At 46.7% G+C, this 17,598-nt stretch overlaps 1 protein-coding gene and 1 long non-coding RNA gene across 7 annotated transcripts; one reads left to right on the forward strand and one right to left on the reverse strand.

Annotated features, from left to right (window-relative positions):
* The first annotated feature begins 15 nt into the window (after positions 1 to 15).
* Positions 16 to 3,074, forward strand: LOC102964077. Its single transcript, XR_446123.3, has 3 exons — positions 16 to 253; positions 948 to 1,089; positions 2,829 to 3,074. It is a non-coding gene; the product is annotated as an uncharacterized LOC102964077 (long non-coding RNA).
* MDC1 (mediator of DNA damage checkpoint 1) lies at positions 2,580 to 17,115 on the reverse strand. Of its 6 annotated transcripts, none has more exons than XM_007090594.3 (15): positions 16,831 to 17,115; positions 14,859 to 14,997; positions 13,927 to 14,307; positions 13,772 to 13,841; positions 12,021 to 13,486; positions 11,205 to 11,270; positions 10,947 to 11,036; positions 9,460 to 10,236; positions 9,311 to 9,354; positions 6,807 to 8,840; positions 6,606 to 6,725; positions 6,295 to 6,477; positions 5,930 to 6,055; positions 5,708 to 5,818; positions 2,580 to 4,115 (listed from the first exon to the last, which is right to left on the reverse strand). In XM_007090594.3, the coding sequence occupies exons 2-15, from the start codon at positions 14,992 to 14,994 to the stop codon at positions 3,948 to 3,950; spliced, it is 5,772 nt and encodes a 1,923-aa protein (XP_007090656.2). In that variant the 5' UTR covers positions 14,995 to 14,997; positions 16,831 to 17,115; the 3' UTR covers positions 2,580 to 3,947. The 6 variants fall into 6 exon arrangements, with proteins under 6 accessions (XP_007090656.2, XP_007090655.2, XP_007090657.2 ...); XM_007090593.3 differs by lacking the exon at positions 16,831 to 17,115 and adding an exon at positions 16,670 to 16,814; XM_007090595.3 differs by lacking the exon at positions 16,831 to 17,115 and adding an exon at positions 16,482 to 16,630.
* Positions 17,116 to 17,598: the final 483 nt, after the last annotated feature.

Below are 17,598 nucleotides of genomic sequence, written 5' to 3' on the forward strand. Positions count from 1 at the left end.
AGTGGAAACGTAGCTGCTCTGCAGCCACTCGTGTGGGTTGAGTCGCAGCTCGGCTAGTTGTCTCATCTAAAATGAAGACAGTTCGTTCGTTTCTTTCAGGGTTCTTGTAGAAAACGAGAATTATAAACCCCCTTTTCTGTAACCTTAGCCACTAAACATAGCCAAAGTCAGAGGTTACAAAGCGTCGGTTAACACTTCAAATAGGAAACGGTGAGAGAACGGAAGACTGTTGACCGAGGCTGAAAACCCAAAGGTCTGAATCACCTATTGTATCTTGTTAAAAAGTTAGTGACCATTTTACCATAAAGTAAATTAATGTTTATTCTGTAACTTATTCTCTCCACTTGCCAAGGACAGAGAATTTCTCTGTAACACTTAGATTATTTCTAATAATGCCAAAGGCTGTTGATCTATAATCATGAGAATAACAATGTTAAATATTTGTGATAGAAAATTTTGTGTTGTAAACTTTGTAGTAGGTTAATTTTACCCAAGCTTGTGATAATTATGACTTTACTCTGCAAGCTCATAAGCCTGACCACCATCCACGAGTCAGAAACCGCTAAGATCTTTTGTCTGAATTTTTTCCTTCAGACCTGTTTGTAATACCTACAGAATAACATATTTGAAAAGCAAAGTAAAAATAAGGTTTTCCTCCATCTGAATTAAACATCATGTTGCTAAGGACCTAGTCACAGTACCTAGGACCATAGCAGGGACCTTAGAACATCATGTAGCGAAATCCTTCAGCTTACAGACATAAGAATATAAAGAAAATTGACCAAGATGAGAACTAAGTTGCTGCTAGTCCTGTGGGCTCATGGATGAGAAAATTGCCAGGCAGCATCCCACAGCCTTTACTTTCCTTCTGTTGGAGGATCAGTACTCCCACCCTCCTCTGAATCAGTGCTGTTGTAAACTATACCAGTCTTATGTTTTCCCTCCAGATGCACCCTTCACCCTTCTTGTTCAAGGTTGTCCCGAATGGACTAAATCAATGAAAATCACAGCTTTTATTGAGGAAGCCCTCTCTGCATAACTGCTCTCTCCTCTCAACCTTTTGGACTTAGAGGTGGTCACAATAGAGCTGTGAGTACTAGGGTACTGTAACATTATGATTTCTCTACACTCTCCCAACTTCCTTGTCATTTTCACTGTATTAAACTCTCTCCAATTATCCTAATTTGACTGTGCTGTTATTTCCTGCTAGGACCCTGATAGAAATACATTATTTGTACTACTATAGTATTCATTGGAGGTGTAAGAAAAGATCTCTATTCTCCAGAAGTTTAAACTGGGGCACTTCAATGTCACTAAGTCAAGGTGCAGATGAGTGCTAAAATGGGAGTATAGAGACAGCTAGTACTGTAAGGCGTCCCATGAACCTCAAGGCCATAGACAGTTTTACACAGTACAAGATTCTGAGTGTGCAAGGGGACTAATATTTATTTGGGTCCTACTGTGCTGACAGCTCAGAGCCTGGAGCCTGCTTCAGATTCTGTCTCCCTCTCTCTGCCCTTCCCCCCCTTGCGCGTGTGTGCTCTCTCTCTCTCAAAAATAAATAAACATTAAAAAAGAGAGACATGTTTATATGTTTAAAAGTCAGCAGTAGTGGCAAAGCTCATGCTCTTTCTACTACACCAAAGTTTTACAAACTTAAGTATAATTTACTTGCAGAAAAGCCACTAACTAATCACCCATCTTTGTTATTAAAGTGAAATTCACATAACATAAAAACAACTATTTTAAAGAGAACAATCCAGTGACATTTAATACAATTCATAATGTGTGCAATCACCATCTCTATCTAGTTCCAAAGCGTTTTTATCATCCCAAAATAAAACCCTATACCCATTAAGCAGTCACTCCCCATTTCCCCCTTCTCCCAGCTGCTGACAACCACTACTCTACTCTGTCTCTATGAATTTACCTATTCCAAGTATTTCATGTAGGTGGAATCATCCCAGGCGACTTTGTGTCTGGCTTCTTTCACTTAGTATAATGCTTTTGAGGTTCATTCTCAAAACATTGTAGCAAGAATCAATACTTCATCTCCTTTTATGGCTGAATAATATTCTGTTGTGTGGATATGCCACATTTGTTTATTCACCTGTTAATGAACATTTTTCTTTTCACCTTTTGGCTCTAATGAAGTATAGATATGAACATCTGTGTACAAGTATTTGTTTCAACATGTGTTTTAAGTCTTTTGGGTGCACACCTACTAGTGGAATTACTGGGTCTTTTGGTAATTCTCTGTCTAATTTTTTAGAAATTGTCAGATTGTTTACCACAGCAGCTGAACCATTTTATATTCCCACCAGCAATATGTGATAAGGGTTCCAATTTCTCCACATCATTGAAATCAACCAACTTTTAAACTTTAAATTTAAGGGGCACCTGGATGGCTCAATTGGTGGAACATGCAACTCTTGATCTTGGGGTTGTGAGTTTAAGCCCCACAGTGGGTGTAGAGCTTACTTTAAAGACAAAAATAAACAAATACATAAATAAGATGTAAGATTATAAATAAATAATACATAAATTTAAGATGTTTAAAAAAAACCTGCACTACACCATAAGGCACAGAGTGAATATTTATTTATCACAGAAATTAAACGTAAGCTCTAATTTTATAAATACTGGAAAAGCAGGCCAGAAAAGTGCAAAGATCTGCTCAAAGTCAAAACTAAAGAACACTTCTAACAAGATGGGGTGAGGAGAGAGGAAAATATTTTAGTAGCATTCCATACCTCCAACCTCAGATTTACTTACTCCAAGCATCCCTTCAAGTTCTTGACACTAAAATTGTTTCTACTCTCTTTCAGAGGATGAATAAGAATCCCAGTCAAAGAGGGAGAGAGATGGCTTCCAAACAGGAGGCAGGACACCATGTGTGCCACACAGAAGTAAGTACATCAGTCCTGCTAAGGGCAGCCACTTATGATATCTGAGAATGGGATTACCCAACTCTAAGTGGCCATTTGAGAAATCTGTGTCTCATCAGGTGACCCAGCTGCCTCCCACTCCTTGTGTCTCAATCTAAACACTGAGTGACCACTGACATGCTCCAACTCCTGGGCTGTAGTGTCTTTGTGGAGATGGTAAATAGACCTGAATAGCTTATAGGAGGCCCCTCCCTTCTCAAAGATGGGAGGGGTCTCTGCCTCAGTTTCCCCTTCTAGAGAGCAGAGGGCTCTGGCTGTCCCCCACTGATATCATTATGGAACCCCAGCTGGGGTCCCTATTCAGTGCTGACTCCCCCCTCCTAGCAGCTGCTCTCTTCCAAACATACCCCTCCTCCTGCTGCCCCAGCCCTTGACACTGGCTGGCCTTCTCCCCCACACACAGGCCACGAGATGGGCTCCTGAGACCCTCCCCCAGCAAAGGGCTGCCTGCAGCTCATTCTGGAGAGAGAGAGCAGGCAAAAACTTGGACTGGCAGATAGAGGCCTGGGGAGTCAGAGTGCCTCAGTCTCCTCCTCAATAGCAACTGAGTATTTACAGTATCTGAAAGCAGGCTTGATACTTGATGGCACAAATGTAGACTTCATCTCCTTTCCCGCTTCCTGCAGGAAGCAGGATGGGGGCAGGTAGCACCTGGTAGGCAGGATGGTTTGCCCCTCCCTCCTCCATCCCTTCTGGAAGTTTTGGGGCCTTAGTGCCTGCAACAGCCAGCCTTGGGCAAATAAAAGACTAGGTTGTTTACTAAAAAAAAAAAAAAAAAAAAAAAAAAAAAAAAGAAACAGAAAAAAAAAAAAACTGTGGCTAAAATCTCACTATCTTTTTGTTTATCCATAAGCCTTTTTAGCCCCACCCATGTTCCAAGACAAATCAGGTCAGTATACCCCAATTCTTTCTAAAGCCCTAGGTTCTTTCTTCCAAATCTTTTCTAACACTTTATTTACTGGTCTGGGAGGGAAAACAGTAAGTACTGTGGTGATGTTTTCACGAGGATGACATTTCCAAAGTGGAGAGGATGAAGGCCTCTGGCTTGGCTTCCTGCTTCAGCACTCCTGTCAGCAGGAACTCAGGTGAGAGAATGGGCAGCCCAACCCGAAATGGAATAGAGCATCGAGAGAAGTCCTGGGAGCATGTAATCACAACTCTCTGAGGCTGGGAAAGACACAGAGCAAAGACAAAGTCATGGGTGAAAAACAATCCTAGAAATAGGTTTGGAGTCCACAAATCAGTTTCAGCATCGCTACAATATACCTCCTGATAGGAAGCACACTTGCTGGAAGTACTCTTCCCAGAAAAACTGAACCTGAATTTATTCGAGCTTTTAAAATTAACTACAATTTACAAGGAATGTAAGAGATGGAAGAACAAGATAAATTACACAGCAAAAGAGCAAACAGAAAAACCCAGAATGGAACATTCTAAAGAACAACTGACATAGTTTCTGCAGGAAGTCAATGGAATAAGAAAGGCTGGGTGGGTTGGGGGGGGGGGGGGGAGGATCTTCTAGAGTAAAAGAGAATTAAGAGACATGCAATTGTGAGGGGAGCCTGGGTGGCTCAGTCAGTTAAGCAACTTATTTCAGCTCAAGTCATGATCTCAGGGGTGATGAGATGGAACCCTGAGTTGGGGCTCTGTGTTGTCAGGGCAGGGCCTGCTTGGGATCCTCTCTCTCTGCCCCTTCCTGCTCACATGTGCAAGCATACTCTCTCTCAAAAATAAACAGGGGTGCCTGAGTGGCTCAGTTGGTTAAGCCTCCAACTTTGGCTCAGGTCATGATCTCACAGTTCGTGGGTTTGAGCCCCACCTCAGGCTCTGTGTTGACAGCTGAGAGCCTGGAGCCAGCTTCAGATTCTGTCTCTTTCTGCCCCTACCCTGCTTGCACTGTGTCTCTCTCTCTCTCAAAAATAAATAAACATTAAAAAAGTTTTTTTAAATAACCATTAAAAAAAAAGGAGATTGCAATTGTGGCAATACTTGGACCTCATCTGAATCTTGACTTGAATTATAAAGACACATTTTTGGCCAATTGGAAAAATCTGACTAATGGACTCTGAGAAAATGACAAGAAACTATTGTTAATTTTGTTATGGATCAATAATGGCATTGTGATTATGTAAACAAACATACATCATTTCTTACAGAAGTATACTTTAAGTATGTAAGGGGAAATAATATGATGCTTGTAGTTTCCTTTAAGATACTTCAGCAAAGGGGCGCCTGGGTGGCTAGGTCAGTAAAGCATCTGACTCTTGGTTTCAGCCCATGACATGATCTCATGGTTTGTGAGTCTGAGCCCCGCATCAGGCTCTGTGCAGAGCCTGCTTGGGATGATCTGTCTCCCCTCTCTTTCTGCCCCTACCTTGCTCATACTCTTTCAAAATAAATAAACTTTAAAAAACTTTTTTTTAAGTACTTCAGCAAAGAAAAAAAAAGGGATAAATGCAGACGATGTAGCAAAATCTAAGCTACCTTGTTAAATCTGAGTGACTGATATGTGGAGGTTCATTGATATATGGAAGTTCTCTCTCCCTTTGTGTATATTTAAAATATTAAAAATGCAAAATAAAAATCCATTTGGAATCAGCAAACCTCTCCTACATTCCTATCCCTTTATATACCACAGAGCTTACCCCCACCCTCTCACTACTCTGTGTTTCTATCCATACCAGTATTCTCCAAACTTTTCCCATTCCAGCCACCTCTTTAACTGCCACCTCACTAGACCCAAAACATACCACCCATACCTTATAGGAGCGGGGCATGCTGGGTAGGACAGTGCCTCCACAGCAGCTGATGATCTCTCCCATTTGAGGTGGTGGTGGCTGGACTCCTGGGGTCACATGGATCTCATAGCCCTAAGCAGAAGAAAACAGTGAAGACCATAGATGTATGCACTGAGAGCCCATGAACAGCTGGAGAGCCTCAGGAAGGAGGCCTGAAACATGGGGTAGAAGACAGCCTCTCACCTCTAGCAACCTTCTCTCCCGAGCCCGGCTCAGGGCATCTCGAAGGCTGAAGCCAAAGTTCTTCTCCTGCTCAGGATCAGCCACCACATATTCATCCGGGGGCAAGAAGCAACCAGCCTTGCGGGACTAAGGATAGCAGCAGTGAGCATCAAAGCTCAGCCCAGCCTACCACCCAGCTCTTCTGCTTAGCATGTGGACGGAGCTTATGAAATGTTCTTTGAATTAAGCTTTCTGCCTCATTCACCTCCCTTGTCTTCCTTTCCCCTCTTTCCCCTCTTTCCCCTCACTACTTTCTAGAGCATCATGTGAGCAGTCTTCTGCCATCAATATCTCTGCTGGTGTGCTATCACCTCCTGGCCTCTCACCTGGTGCAGCCAGTCCAGGGAGAGGATGGGGATCCCCCGCCCCAGGGCACACAGGAACTTGACCGTGCGGCGGACTCGATCAGTCACCAGGTGGGAAGCCTCTGCCACTGAGCTGGCCAGACTCCCACCCAGGGCCAGCACCGCCCGTTCTCCACGGGCATCCACCACACCTGTGAAGAGTACCTGTGGAGGGAGTTAGCCTAAGCTGGTCACGGCAACCCACGCCATCAGTGTCTATCTCTGAACCCCTAAGTCTCCTCCCATCCTCCCATGTCTGTCTCCCACCAAGCCCCAGGCCCCTTCTCTCCTACTTTGGGTGCTGTGGACTCTTGGTTAGGTTTGACCCGCCGAAGGCTGCGGCTTGGGATTCCCCTGGGCTCCTCCTCTGTTTGGTCTCTCTTTCTCTTGCCTGGTCCTGGAATCACTGCAACCTGGGATTGAGAAAGATCTTGCTGGGAGTTTCTGAGCCTCCAAGCCCTTTCCTAGCTTCATGGCCCCAGCCCTCACCTCACCTTATCCTTCCTTGGGCTCTCTGCTGAATCTTCTTCCTCTTTGTGGAGGGACACGGTCTTCTGTTGGAGCCGTTTTTGAAGTGGGGGTGAATCCACAGTAGCCAAAGGCCTCTTGCGGCTCTGAGAGGGCTTAGACTGGGGCTCTGGGGTGAACTCAGATCTGCCTGCTGCCTCTACCTTTTGGATCTGGGTAGCATGAGTGGGGGCCTCAGGAAGCTGGGCAAGAGCAGGCTCGGGAATGGTCCTAAGAGACTCCACTGCTCTCACTGCTCGTCTTTGGTTCTTTGAGGATCGAGAGTTAGGTTCAGGGGGTGCAGAGTGGGGCTCATGGACAATGGGAGCTGTGAAGGACCCATGCTTCCTTGTGGCCCTCCGCTTACTGCTGCAGTTGGCTTGAGGGATGGGCTCAGGGGGAACAGGCTGGCCTATGGGGTCAGGATTCTGGGACTCAGGGGTGGTAAGAACTGGCACAGCACTTACTGTAGACCTTAGTGTCTTACCCTGACCACCCTCAGCTATAGCCTTAGGGGTGACCAGTTGATCTATGGGGTTGAGAGATTCAAGGTCAGAGGCTGTAGATTCAATTGGTTGGGGGATCTTGACAGAGGACCTATGTATCCTTCCCCGAGTGGCCCGAAATGTAGGCTCAGGGGTGACAGGCTGATCTGTGGAGATGGAAGGCTGGAGCTCAGAGGCTGTGGGGACAACTGGCTCAGGGGTCTTGACTGAGGACCTTTGTGTCCTGCCCCGAGTGGCCCGAGGTGTGAGTTTGGGAGTGACAGGCTCGTCTGTGGGGGTGGAAGCCTGGAGCTCAGGGACTGTGGGGACAACTGGTTTGGGGGTCTTGCTAGAAGACCTGGGTGTCCTGCCCTGAGATTTACGTTTGGGGGTGACAGACTGGCCTTTGGGGGTGGTAGGCTGGAGCTCAGGGGCTGTGGGAACAGTTGGTTCATGGGTCTTGACAAAAGACCTGGATGTCCTGCGCTGAGATGTGGGTTTGGGGGTGACAGACTGGTCTGTGGGGATGGAAGACTGGACTTCAGGAGCTGTTGGGACAACTAGCTCAGGAATCTTGACAGAAGACCTAGGTATCGTGCTATGAGTGGCCCCAGATGTGGGCTCAGTGAGGACAGACTGGTCTTTGGAGGTGGTAGGCTGGAGTTCAGGGGCCGTGGGGACAGTTGATTCAGGAGGGATCTTGACAGAGGACCCACGTGTCCTGCCTCGAGTGACTCGAGATGTGGGCTCAGGGGTGATAGGCTGGTCTTTGGAAGTAGAAGGCTGGGGCTCAGGGGCTGTGGGGACAATTGCTTTGGGAGTCTTGACACAAGACCTACGTGCCCTGCCCTGAGTAGCCCCAGATACAGACTCAGTGATGACAAACTGGCCTTTGGAGGTGGAAGGCTGGAGCTGAGAGGCTGTGGAAATAACCGGTTCAGGGGTTTTTACAAATTTATGTGTCCTGTCCTGAGATATGAGCTCAGGAGTGACAGACTGGTCTTTAGAGGTGGAAGGCTCAACATCAGGGGCTGTAGGGACAACTAGTTCAGGGGCCTTGACAGAGAACCTTTGTGTCCTACCCCGAGTGATCCGCGATGTGGGCTCAGGGGTGACAGGCTGGTCTTTGGAAATGGAAGGCTGGAGCTCAGGGGCTGTGGGGACAACCAGTTCAGGGGTCTTCACAGAGGACCTACGTCTCCTGCCCCGAGTGACCTGAGATGTGGGCTCAGCACTGAGGGGTTGGTCTGTGGGAATGGCAGTATGAGGTTCAAGGGCTACAGAAGAAACTGGAGAGGGTGTCTTCCTGGAGGACCCTCGGAGCCTGACTTTGGGTTTTGGCAAGGGAGTCTCTGGAACTTTCTGATTCCTGTTTTGCCTGGTCCTGGGAATGGGCTCTAAAGAAGATGGAGAGGAAGAACAGAAGGGCTGAGGCACAGGATGTTTTTGACTCTGAAAGAGAAGGGGGTTTTGGTGTGGGGCTGAAGCTTCAGGTACTGCAGGAGGCTGACAAGCATCTGTGGATTCCTGATCACCCTGAGGAGAAATAGAAGCAAGTGAGGGAGGAAGAGGCAGAAAGAAGAAAGACAGTACTTGAATACTGTTCTTGATACTTGTTTATGGTTAGACTGTGTTCCTGGCATTTCACTTGTCTATGACCTCCCTTCCTAAGACTGGAAACTTCCTGGGGAGGGAGCAGTCCTCGTTCCCACAGACCCCGCCTCATGCTAGAATAGTGTTCTCCATAGATGGATGATGGCAATAAGAGGATGGTTGGAAAAAAGAGGGAAAAGACACAAAAAAAATGGATATTCTGAGTTAGGTACAGGGAGACAGAACTTGAAAAACAGATACAGAAAATGACAGGTGCCAAGGGAAAGGGAAAGAAACCAACTAAGGAGTGGTGACAACAGATTAAAACTGGGAAGACAGAGAAAGGAGTAGATTGGAGCAAGGTCAGGGTAAGGAACAGTGGAATAGGAGGAGGCAGAAACAGCAGCTCTCACCCCGAAGGCCTTCTCAGCAGGTGGCACCTCACAAGTCAAGTGGCCTAGACAGAAAGTAAAAACAAGTGTAGCTGAAGTCTAAGCAGTCAGTCACTTGGGGGTTGATTAGCACGAAGGCTAACCTGGAGTTCCCCTCTGTCTTCACTTACCTCTCTGCTGCCTCCTGGGGTTCATTGGGACTCCCTCTCCTCCACCTGACTGGCTCCCAGAAGCTACTGAGGCTGAAGCAAGTCCCTGATGACCGCCTGTCCCTGTTTCAAGCTCTAGTGTTGGACTGGAGGCTTGCCCTTCCTGGTCCTGGCTCCCTTTCTCAGTCTCCCCTCTCTGTGGGCCTCTCTCCAGTATTACTTCCGGTACCTCAACTCCTAATCCATTTGGCTCACCCTCTCTCTCTAGTACTAGTTTCTCTGTTTCTCTCTCAAATATTTCTCTTGCAAGAATCTGCTTTTCTATCTCTTTCTCTTGTATTTCCCTGGTTATCTCAATTTCTATGTTCAAACTCTCCATATTTCTTTTAATACTTGCAATTTTCACCTTTTGGTCAGACTCTTGTCCTTGAGTATCTCTAGCTAACACCTGTATCCCTCTGGTTAACTCTTCTTCTCCTATCACATCTTCTTGTTCTCCTGATGGCAGGTTCTCAGTTTCCCTGTCCAATGGTCCTCTCTCAGGGGCCACCCCCTCTGCTGCTTCTCTTGGTATCCCCATGTCTTTCTCCATAGTCTGCATCCCTTTGTCCTGAATCCCCAATGGCTCTATGTGAACTGGGCTTCCTGGATTTTGGCCTTGTGGTATTGTCCAAGGTGTAGAGAGGCAGGATCCATGGGCATCAAGAGGAGCAACAATGGGCTCGGGCTCAGGGGCCTCAGACTCTCTCGGACAGAATGGCTGTGTTGCCAAGACCTCCCACGGCTCATCCAAGGTACCTGGAAGGAGAGAGGGAGAGAGAGAGATACAGATTGAAAATGTAACAGGTTGAGAAAAGATTAAGATAAATTCATGAATAATAAACCTAAATGGATTATTAAAGGAAAGTTGGGAATAAGGAGGACAGTTATAACATTTAGTATTTCTCTAAAAAATAAGACCCCACACACGTACATAAATTCTCATAGGGGTGCCTGGGCGGCTCAGTTGGTTAAGCATCCAACTTTGGCTTAGGTCATGATCTTGTGGTTCATGAGCTCAAGCCCCACATCAGGCTCTCTGCTGTCAGCACAGAGCCCGCTTCGGATCCTCTATCCCCCTCTCTCACTGCCCCTCTCCAGCTCGTTCTCTCTCAAAATAAATAAATAAAGTTAAAAAAAAAAAGTTCTCATAGCAGCCTCTTTAAAAATGAGGGAGGGGCGCCTGGGTGGCTCAGTTGGTTAAGTGTCCGGCTTGATTTCAGCTCAGGTAATGATCTCATGATTCGGGATATTGAGCCTTGCATCAGGCTCTGCACTGACAACGAGAGCCTGCTGGGGATTCTTTCTCTCTCCCTCTCTCAAATAAATAAATAAACTTAAAAAAAAAAATTTAAAAAGATGATGGAGATGGAGAAACATCAGCAAAAGTCAAACAATATGAAAAAAGCATGTAGAGGGAGAAAGCAATGATGCCAAGTTAGGGGCATGAAAGACAGAATAGCTTATACCTGTATCCTGGAAGCTACGGCAGGAAGGACCAGGCTCTTGGGGTAGAGTAACCAGAAACGCCTGGGTGGCTTCATCCTCCATGCTCTGGGCTGTTGCACAAGAAAAGCCAACTCAAGCACAGCTCCTCCACAGAACTCCAGGGTCCCATTCCTGGTTTCTTGCCTCACCCATGCTAGCTTTCACAACCTTCAAGGACCACCATTTTGGGCTCCCAGGTCCCACCTGCACCAACATCCACATGACATGGATGTCCTCACCTTCCAGATTCTGATTGTCTCTCTCCACAAAGCACTGAGTAGCCTGTAGGTCCAGGTCTTCAGAATCTGGTGGAGGAAGAATAGAGGACAGATAATAAAAACTCTACCTGACCCTTAATTCCTTACTCTCTCTACCATTTTCTCCCTAACCCAAATCCTTCTGCAATGGACCAAATGTGTGTATCCCCCAAATTCATATGCTGAAATATAATTTCCAACGTGAGTTTATTAGGAGGTGGGGCCTTAGGGAGATGATTAGTACATAAGAATAGAACACACGTAAATGGGACTAGTACCCTTAAAAAGAGACCCCAGAGGGGCGCCTGGGTGGCTCAGTCGGTTAAGCATCCGACTTTGGCTCAGGTCATGATCTTGCGGTCCATGAGTTCAAGCCCCGCGTCGGGCTCTGTGCTGACAGCTCAGAGCCTGGAGCCTGTTTCAGATTCTGTATCTCCCTCTCTCTCTGCCCCTCCCCCGTTCATGCTCTGTCTCTCTCTGTCTCAAAAATAAATAAACGTTAAAAAAAAAAAAATTAAAAAAAAAAAAGAAAGAGAGACCCCAGAGAGTTCCCTTGTGCCCTCTGCCATGTGAGGACATAGTAAGAACACAGCTGCCTATGAACAAGGAAGCAAGTCTTTACCAGAACATGACCAATCTGGCATTTTGATCTTAGACTTACCAGCCTTCACAACTGTGTGAAAAATAAATTTCTGTTATTTATAAGCCACCAGTATTCTGTTATTGCAGCCCAAATGGACTAAGATACTCTATAAGCATTCTTTCTTTTAGGGGTCAAGGGAGAAGGCCAGCACTTACCACCGTGGTTGTCTCCAGAGTCCTGGGTCCTGTCCATATGTGGTTCTCTTTCCCTTTCTATGGAGGTCTGGGTTCCCTCTCTCTGTGGCTGGATGGATTTCCCTGAAGTGCCTGTGACCACCAGATCATTAATGTCCTCCCTCGAGACAGGGAGGTGATCCTGCTCCACCTGTGACACAAGTGACCCACCCTGGGCCCTCGCCTCAAGATCTCTCTTGTGCTCAAGAACAGTTACAGCCCTCTTTGCCCCAGCATCCTCTTCTGCTGGAAGCTGGCTCTTTCTTATATCTGCCACCACTGAAGCTGCTAAGGATATGCCCTCCACATCTGTCTCACAGTCCCCAGATGGAGGTTGGGCTTCCTCTAGATGCATCACAGGCAGCTTTGCTTGGCCCTCTTCTACTTCCACATCTGTTTGATCTGTCCATACCACAGGCACCTGATGCTTCTCCACAAGTATAACAGCTGACCCTGGTGGGACTTTCTCCTTCACTTGTATGTTGATGTCCACTGTGGCAGAGGCTTGGCTTCTCTCCAGATGGACCCCAAGTGAGCTCTTATCTTTGTCCACCCCTAGATCACTGTTTTGGGGAGGAGGTTGCCTGTTTTCTGAATATGCCTGGTCTGTGTGACCCTTGAAAACAGTTCCTCTCTTTTCCATTGGGAGCCCCTCCTCCTCCATGTCTGTGTCGCTGTCTCTCCCAGTAGAGGTTTGGTTTTGCTCCAGAAGGGCCACAGGTTGGGCCCTGTCCTCTTCCAAATCTGTATCTCTGTTCCATGTAGTGGCTCGGCTCTCTTTCAGATGTGCCAAAGCGAGTGCTGCTAAGACTTCTTTCTCACCATCTGTATTGCTGTCAATCACCACAGAGGCTTGGCTTCTCTCTAGAGGGACTGCCAGCTGGATCTCACCTTCCCCCACATCTGTATCATTACCAGTTGGGCTCTCCTGTAGATGTACCAAGGCATGTGTCCGAGGACTCTCTGTACTAATTCCATGGAAGATTTGCCTCTTCTTCATAGGAACTACAGCTGGGGTTGCAGGGATCTCTTCTTCTTCCACATCAGTATCACTGTCTATGAAGTCAGAAGGCTGAGCCCTTTCCAAATGGACCACAGCAGGCCTTCCTGGAGGCCTGCTCTCATCATCCACATCTGTGTCACTGTCTTCCCCAGTAGGTTGGTTCCTCTCCAGTATCACCCCAAGTGAAACCACCCCATTCCTTGCATCCCTTTCAACTTCTGTGTCATTGTTTCTCTCTTTTACTGAACACTGATTCTTTTCAAGCTGGATTTCAGTTGCCATAGCTGTAGACTGTTTTGTCTCTGTAGTGGAGCCTCCTCTGGCAGTTGAGGAGGCCTCTCCTGATGCTGGATGTTGACTTTCTTCCTCATCTGTGTCACTGTCCAGGTTGAATACAAAAGGTGGCCCAGGGCCATCTGGGGCAGGGGAAGGCCCCTCTTCATCACTGTGAAGGGAACAGAAAGGAAAGAATCTAAAGCATGTTTCCCAAGAAGGAATATTCTACTCAACAGGGAGCTCCCTGAGAGCAGACACAAGGCAGTAGCTGTTTTTTTCTCTCCAGCAATTAGTTCTCTACTTGGCACGTCAGGTTAATGAAAGTTCAGCTGAGCAAAAGACTATGTGCAATTCCCCGGCCCCACTTTCATGATAATCATCTCTCAGAGATGGATCCTATAGCCCTGGTTCCTCCTCCTTTTGAAGACTCAAGTATCTGGTCTTCCGCACTCACCTCTCTGGAACCACTGCAGCTAGAGGGCAGGTTCTTGGTTCTTTCACCACACACCTTTCTGAAGGAGAATCTATAAAGAATAGAAAGGAGTAAGTTGACTATTTTAAACTCACCATCCCCATCTTCTCACCCACCCTCCCAATACACAAACATACCTACTTCCTCCTCTGAGTCCTCAGCCAACAGGAGTCCCTGGGGTTGAGTTCGTCCCTGTACCCTGGGTGTCTCTTCTATAGTTAGAGGGCCCCGGGAAACAAAGGGCAGGGGAACATTCAGGCGATGGTACTGGCAGGGCAAGTCAGCAAAGAGAATCAACTCCTGGTCCCTCAGCCGATGACTCACCCCTGGGCTTAGGACCTTAGGAGGCCTTAGGACTTGAGTACCATTGAGGCTGCCACAATCTTGAAGGACAGGTGCCTTGTCCCAGGCCAAGATTTCAATCACTGCATGTTGTTTGGAGATGGATGAAAAGGGCAGGGTCACAGAGCAATCAGGCATTCGGCCTACCATATTCTTCCCGAGATACAGAGGGAAATCTAAGAATTAGAGAGGTAGATAGATTAAGGCCAGAGTCTTGGCCTGCTATCAGGAAAATATTCCTGTTAAGTACCCCACTACTAACTCAAGGTCTCCACATACATAAGAAAATAAAGGCTGTAGTACACCTAAGTATTGAAGAATATAAGCAATGTTATTCATTGTCAATATCCATCAATCCATATTGGGTTTTTTTCTATTGTGGTAAAATATATGTTAAAATTTACCATGTAACCATTTTTAAGTGTACAGTTCAGGGGCATTAAGTACACTCACATTGTTGTGCAACCATCACCACCATCCATTTCCAGACTATGCTCAATTTCTATCTGAATCTCTTCACCTTCTCCTACCAAAGTAAAATTGAGCCCATTGAGTCCAGGGCACTTGCCTGGAACAATCAACTCAATCAGCCCCCTCTTCTCCATTCCCAGTGAAAAACATTTTCAGATCTCCTTGAAATATATATAAGCTTCTTGCAACCTTCCAACTACCTCCCCATAAAAATAAGGGGCCTGTGTCAGTACTCGAGCATCTAATAACCTCTGACCTTTTTCTGGTCCATGGGCACTACTGAAGATATGCAGTCGTCCTACGGGCTCCAAGCTACACCCCAAGGATTCACTGGGTATCTCTTTCTCCTCCTCTTCCTCAACCTCCCAGTTAATAGCTTGGGTGTCTTCCATGACCTGGGAAAGAAACACATTATCATCATCTCTATCACAACATTTAAAAAATATTTGTGATGGTTAGTGAGTTGGAGCTCAACATTGGGCTCTATGCTGTCAGCACAAAGCCAGCTTTGAATCCTCTGTCCCCCTCTCTCTCTGCCCTTCCCCCACTTACACACATGCACATGCTCTCCCTCTCTCAAAACTAAATAAAAATTTGTGACTATGATAAAAAATAAATATTGGTGGGGGATAAATATTACAAGGTCCCAAGTACACAAATATATACAAACACACGTGCTTACGTACAGAGACAAACATTTTCAGAAACAATGTTTGCCTTAGGATATACAATATACTGATAGTTTTCATTCCCGTTCTCTATTTTTTAAATGCTGATTTGCAACACACAGTTTGAAAAAAAAACATTTCAAAGGGAGCCAAATTATGCTAAGCATCAACTATGTGTTGGGCATTGTGTTATATGTCAGGCATAGCAGACATAGGAGGCATGCATTTAGGAAAGTAATGCTAAAAATATTAAATGAGTTGCTCAGAATAACATAGCAAGTAGGTGGAAAGGACAAGAATAAATATGCTTCTGGAGGCAAAGCCCATGGTTTTTACACTTTACCAGAACATCTCAGTATGATCAGAGTAAACTTCAAAGAATCCTAACAGCTGATATACATACATGCTTGCTATGTGTGAAGCACTGCTCTAGTTACTTTATATCTATCTACCTATCTCTATATATGTACATATATACATATAAGTACATATATTTATATATACAGATTCAGTCCTCACAAGAATCTTGTAAACAACTATTACTACATTCTATTTCTCGGATTAGGAAACTGCAACATACATGGGTTCAAGAACTTGCCCAAGATCACCAAGATACTGTCCATCCTCTGTTTAACATTTGGTGGCTTTTCATGCCCACAGAATAAAGTAAAATCCCAACTCCATAGCAAGACCTTCCATGATCTGAACCTCAGGTCCTACAATGTATGCTCCCCTCCCCCAAAGCCTATGGTTCAGCCATATGGACCTTCTCCCCAATTTCCCAACACAGTTCCTGTTGTCTCCCACACCTGCATGCTTTAGCCAGTACCTTGGCCCTTAACTCCTAGTTTCCTGATCCAACTCCTACCCATGATTTATGATTCAGTTCAAATGTCACTTCCAACAAAGCCTTTCCTGGAGTCTTCCCTGCTTTCTGGTGTTCTTTGTGTACCCACATGTTCCACAGTGGTCAGTAAACTTGTCTTTCCCCTAACCTTTCTCACTATATTGTAACCAGTACTTTCCATTTCTGCCTTCACACACCCTCTCGAGAACTGGACCAGCAGAACTGTGTCTTTTCCCCTAGGGCACACCATATTCGCTCGACAGTACCTATTGTGTACCTGGTACTGTTCAAACCAAACATAAAATTAACCCTGCCCTCCTGTTGAAAGGGGATGAAAACTCAAAACAGGATGGGTGGAACTCACTTAGAAGGATGCCATCCCAGAGGTTAATTGTTGACAGGGAAAGTAGGACGCGTCCATGGGGACAGTGCTAACTCCGTCCTTAAGACTGGAGGATTCGGCGGGAGCCCGGGACCCTTGGCTCCAATCCAGTGGACCACCATCTTTGATCCCTACCCCAGTGGGTTCCCTCCAGGCCCAATGTCTCATACCTAAACTCGGGGAGGAGCGTCAAGTAAGGATGAGTATTACAATCCGAGAAGCAAACTTCCAAGTATCCTCCGCCCAGTCGCACCCAAGGCACGCCCCTCCCGCCCTCCGGGAGAACAAAGATGGCACCCGAGGAGTCGTGGGCGAGGCCCCCAGAACTCACCTACTTTGAGTCCCCGCGCGCGCCACCAGTAACGGCCACGACCCAGTGGCGCTAGAGCTCGTGCCGGGAGGGAGCCGATTCGCTGATTGGCTCCTGCTGCTGTCTTTCACAGCCCTGCTGCGCGACGATTGACGAAGCTCCCAACGCCGAGACACAAAGCCCCGCCCCCACCCTTAACAGCTTCAAGGGGCTGCTTCTCCCGGGAACCCGAAATCGGTTGAGGGAGGCGGCAATCGGAGGTTGCTCTGTGCGCACAGAATCGCGCACCTCGATTGGACAGCTCCGAGGCACAACCCACCACCGCTTCACCACCCACCGCCCACTTCCCGCGTAGATTTCCAAACCGCAACCACAGAGTCTGGCTGCCGCCGTCGGATAGAGGGGCTTACCATAGTCATTGCCGGATGCGTTTACTGCAACCAGAGAGCCCTTCCCCGGTCCTCCGAGACATGGAGTCCGCTGACTCATGAGAAATGAAAATGAGGTGTGGGTTGCAGTCGTGGCTGGAGGCTGCAGTTTGGAGAACGGCCCGTAGGCGTGGCGCTTGAGGACTCCCTCATGGAACTTCATTTCCTTCTGATTTGGCTTTTTTAGTAGAAGTCATGTCTGTTGCTCCCTGAGAATACATCCCTGATGGACATTTGGAGGTCATTTTCCTAAGGATCCGTAGGCGAAGAGAGAGAACTGTTTTGTTAACTATCTTAAAGGTTGACCAAGGTCTTTCAAGAAGTGTAGAAAGGATGATAAAATCATCTATTTCATGATCGC

Source organism: Panthera tigris, chromosome B2 (genome assembly GCF_018350195.1).
Source record: "Panthera tigris isolate Pti1 chromosome B2, P.tigris_Pti1_mat1.1, whole genome shotgun sequence".
In the NCBI taxonomy this organism is placed as follows: domain Eukaryota; kingdom Metazoa; phylum Chordata; class Mammalia; order Carnivora; family Felidae; genus Panthera; species Panthera tigris.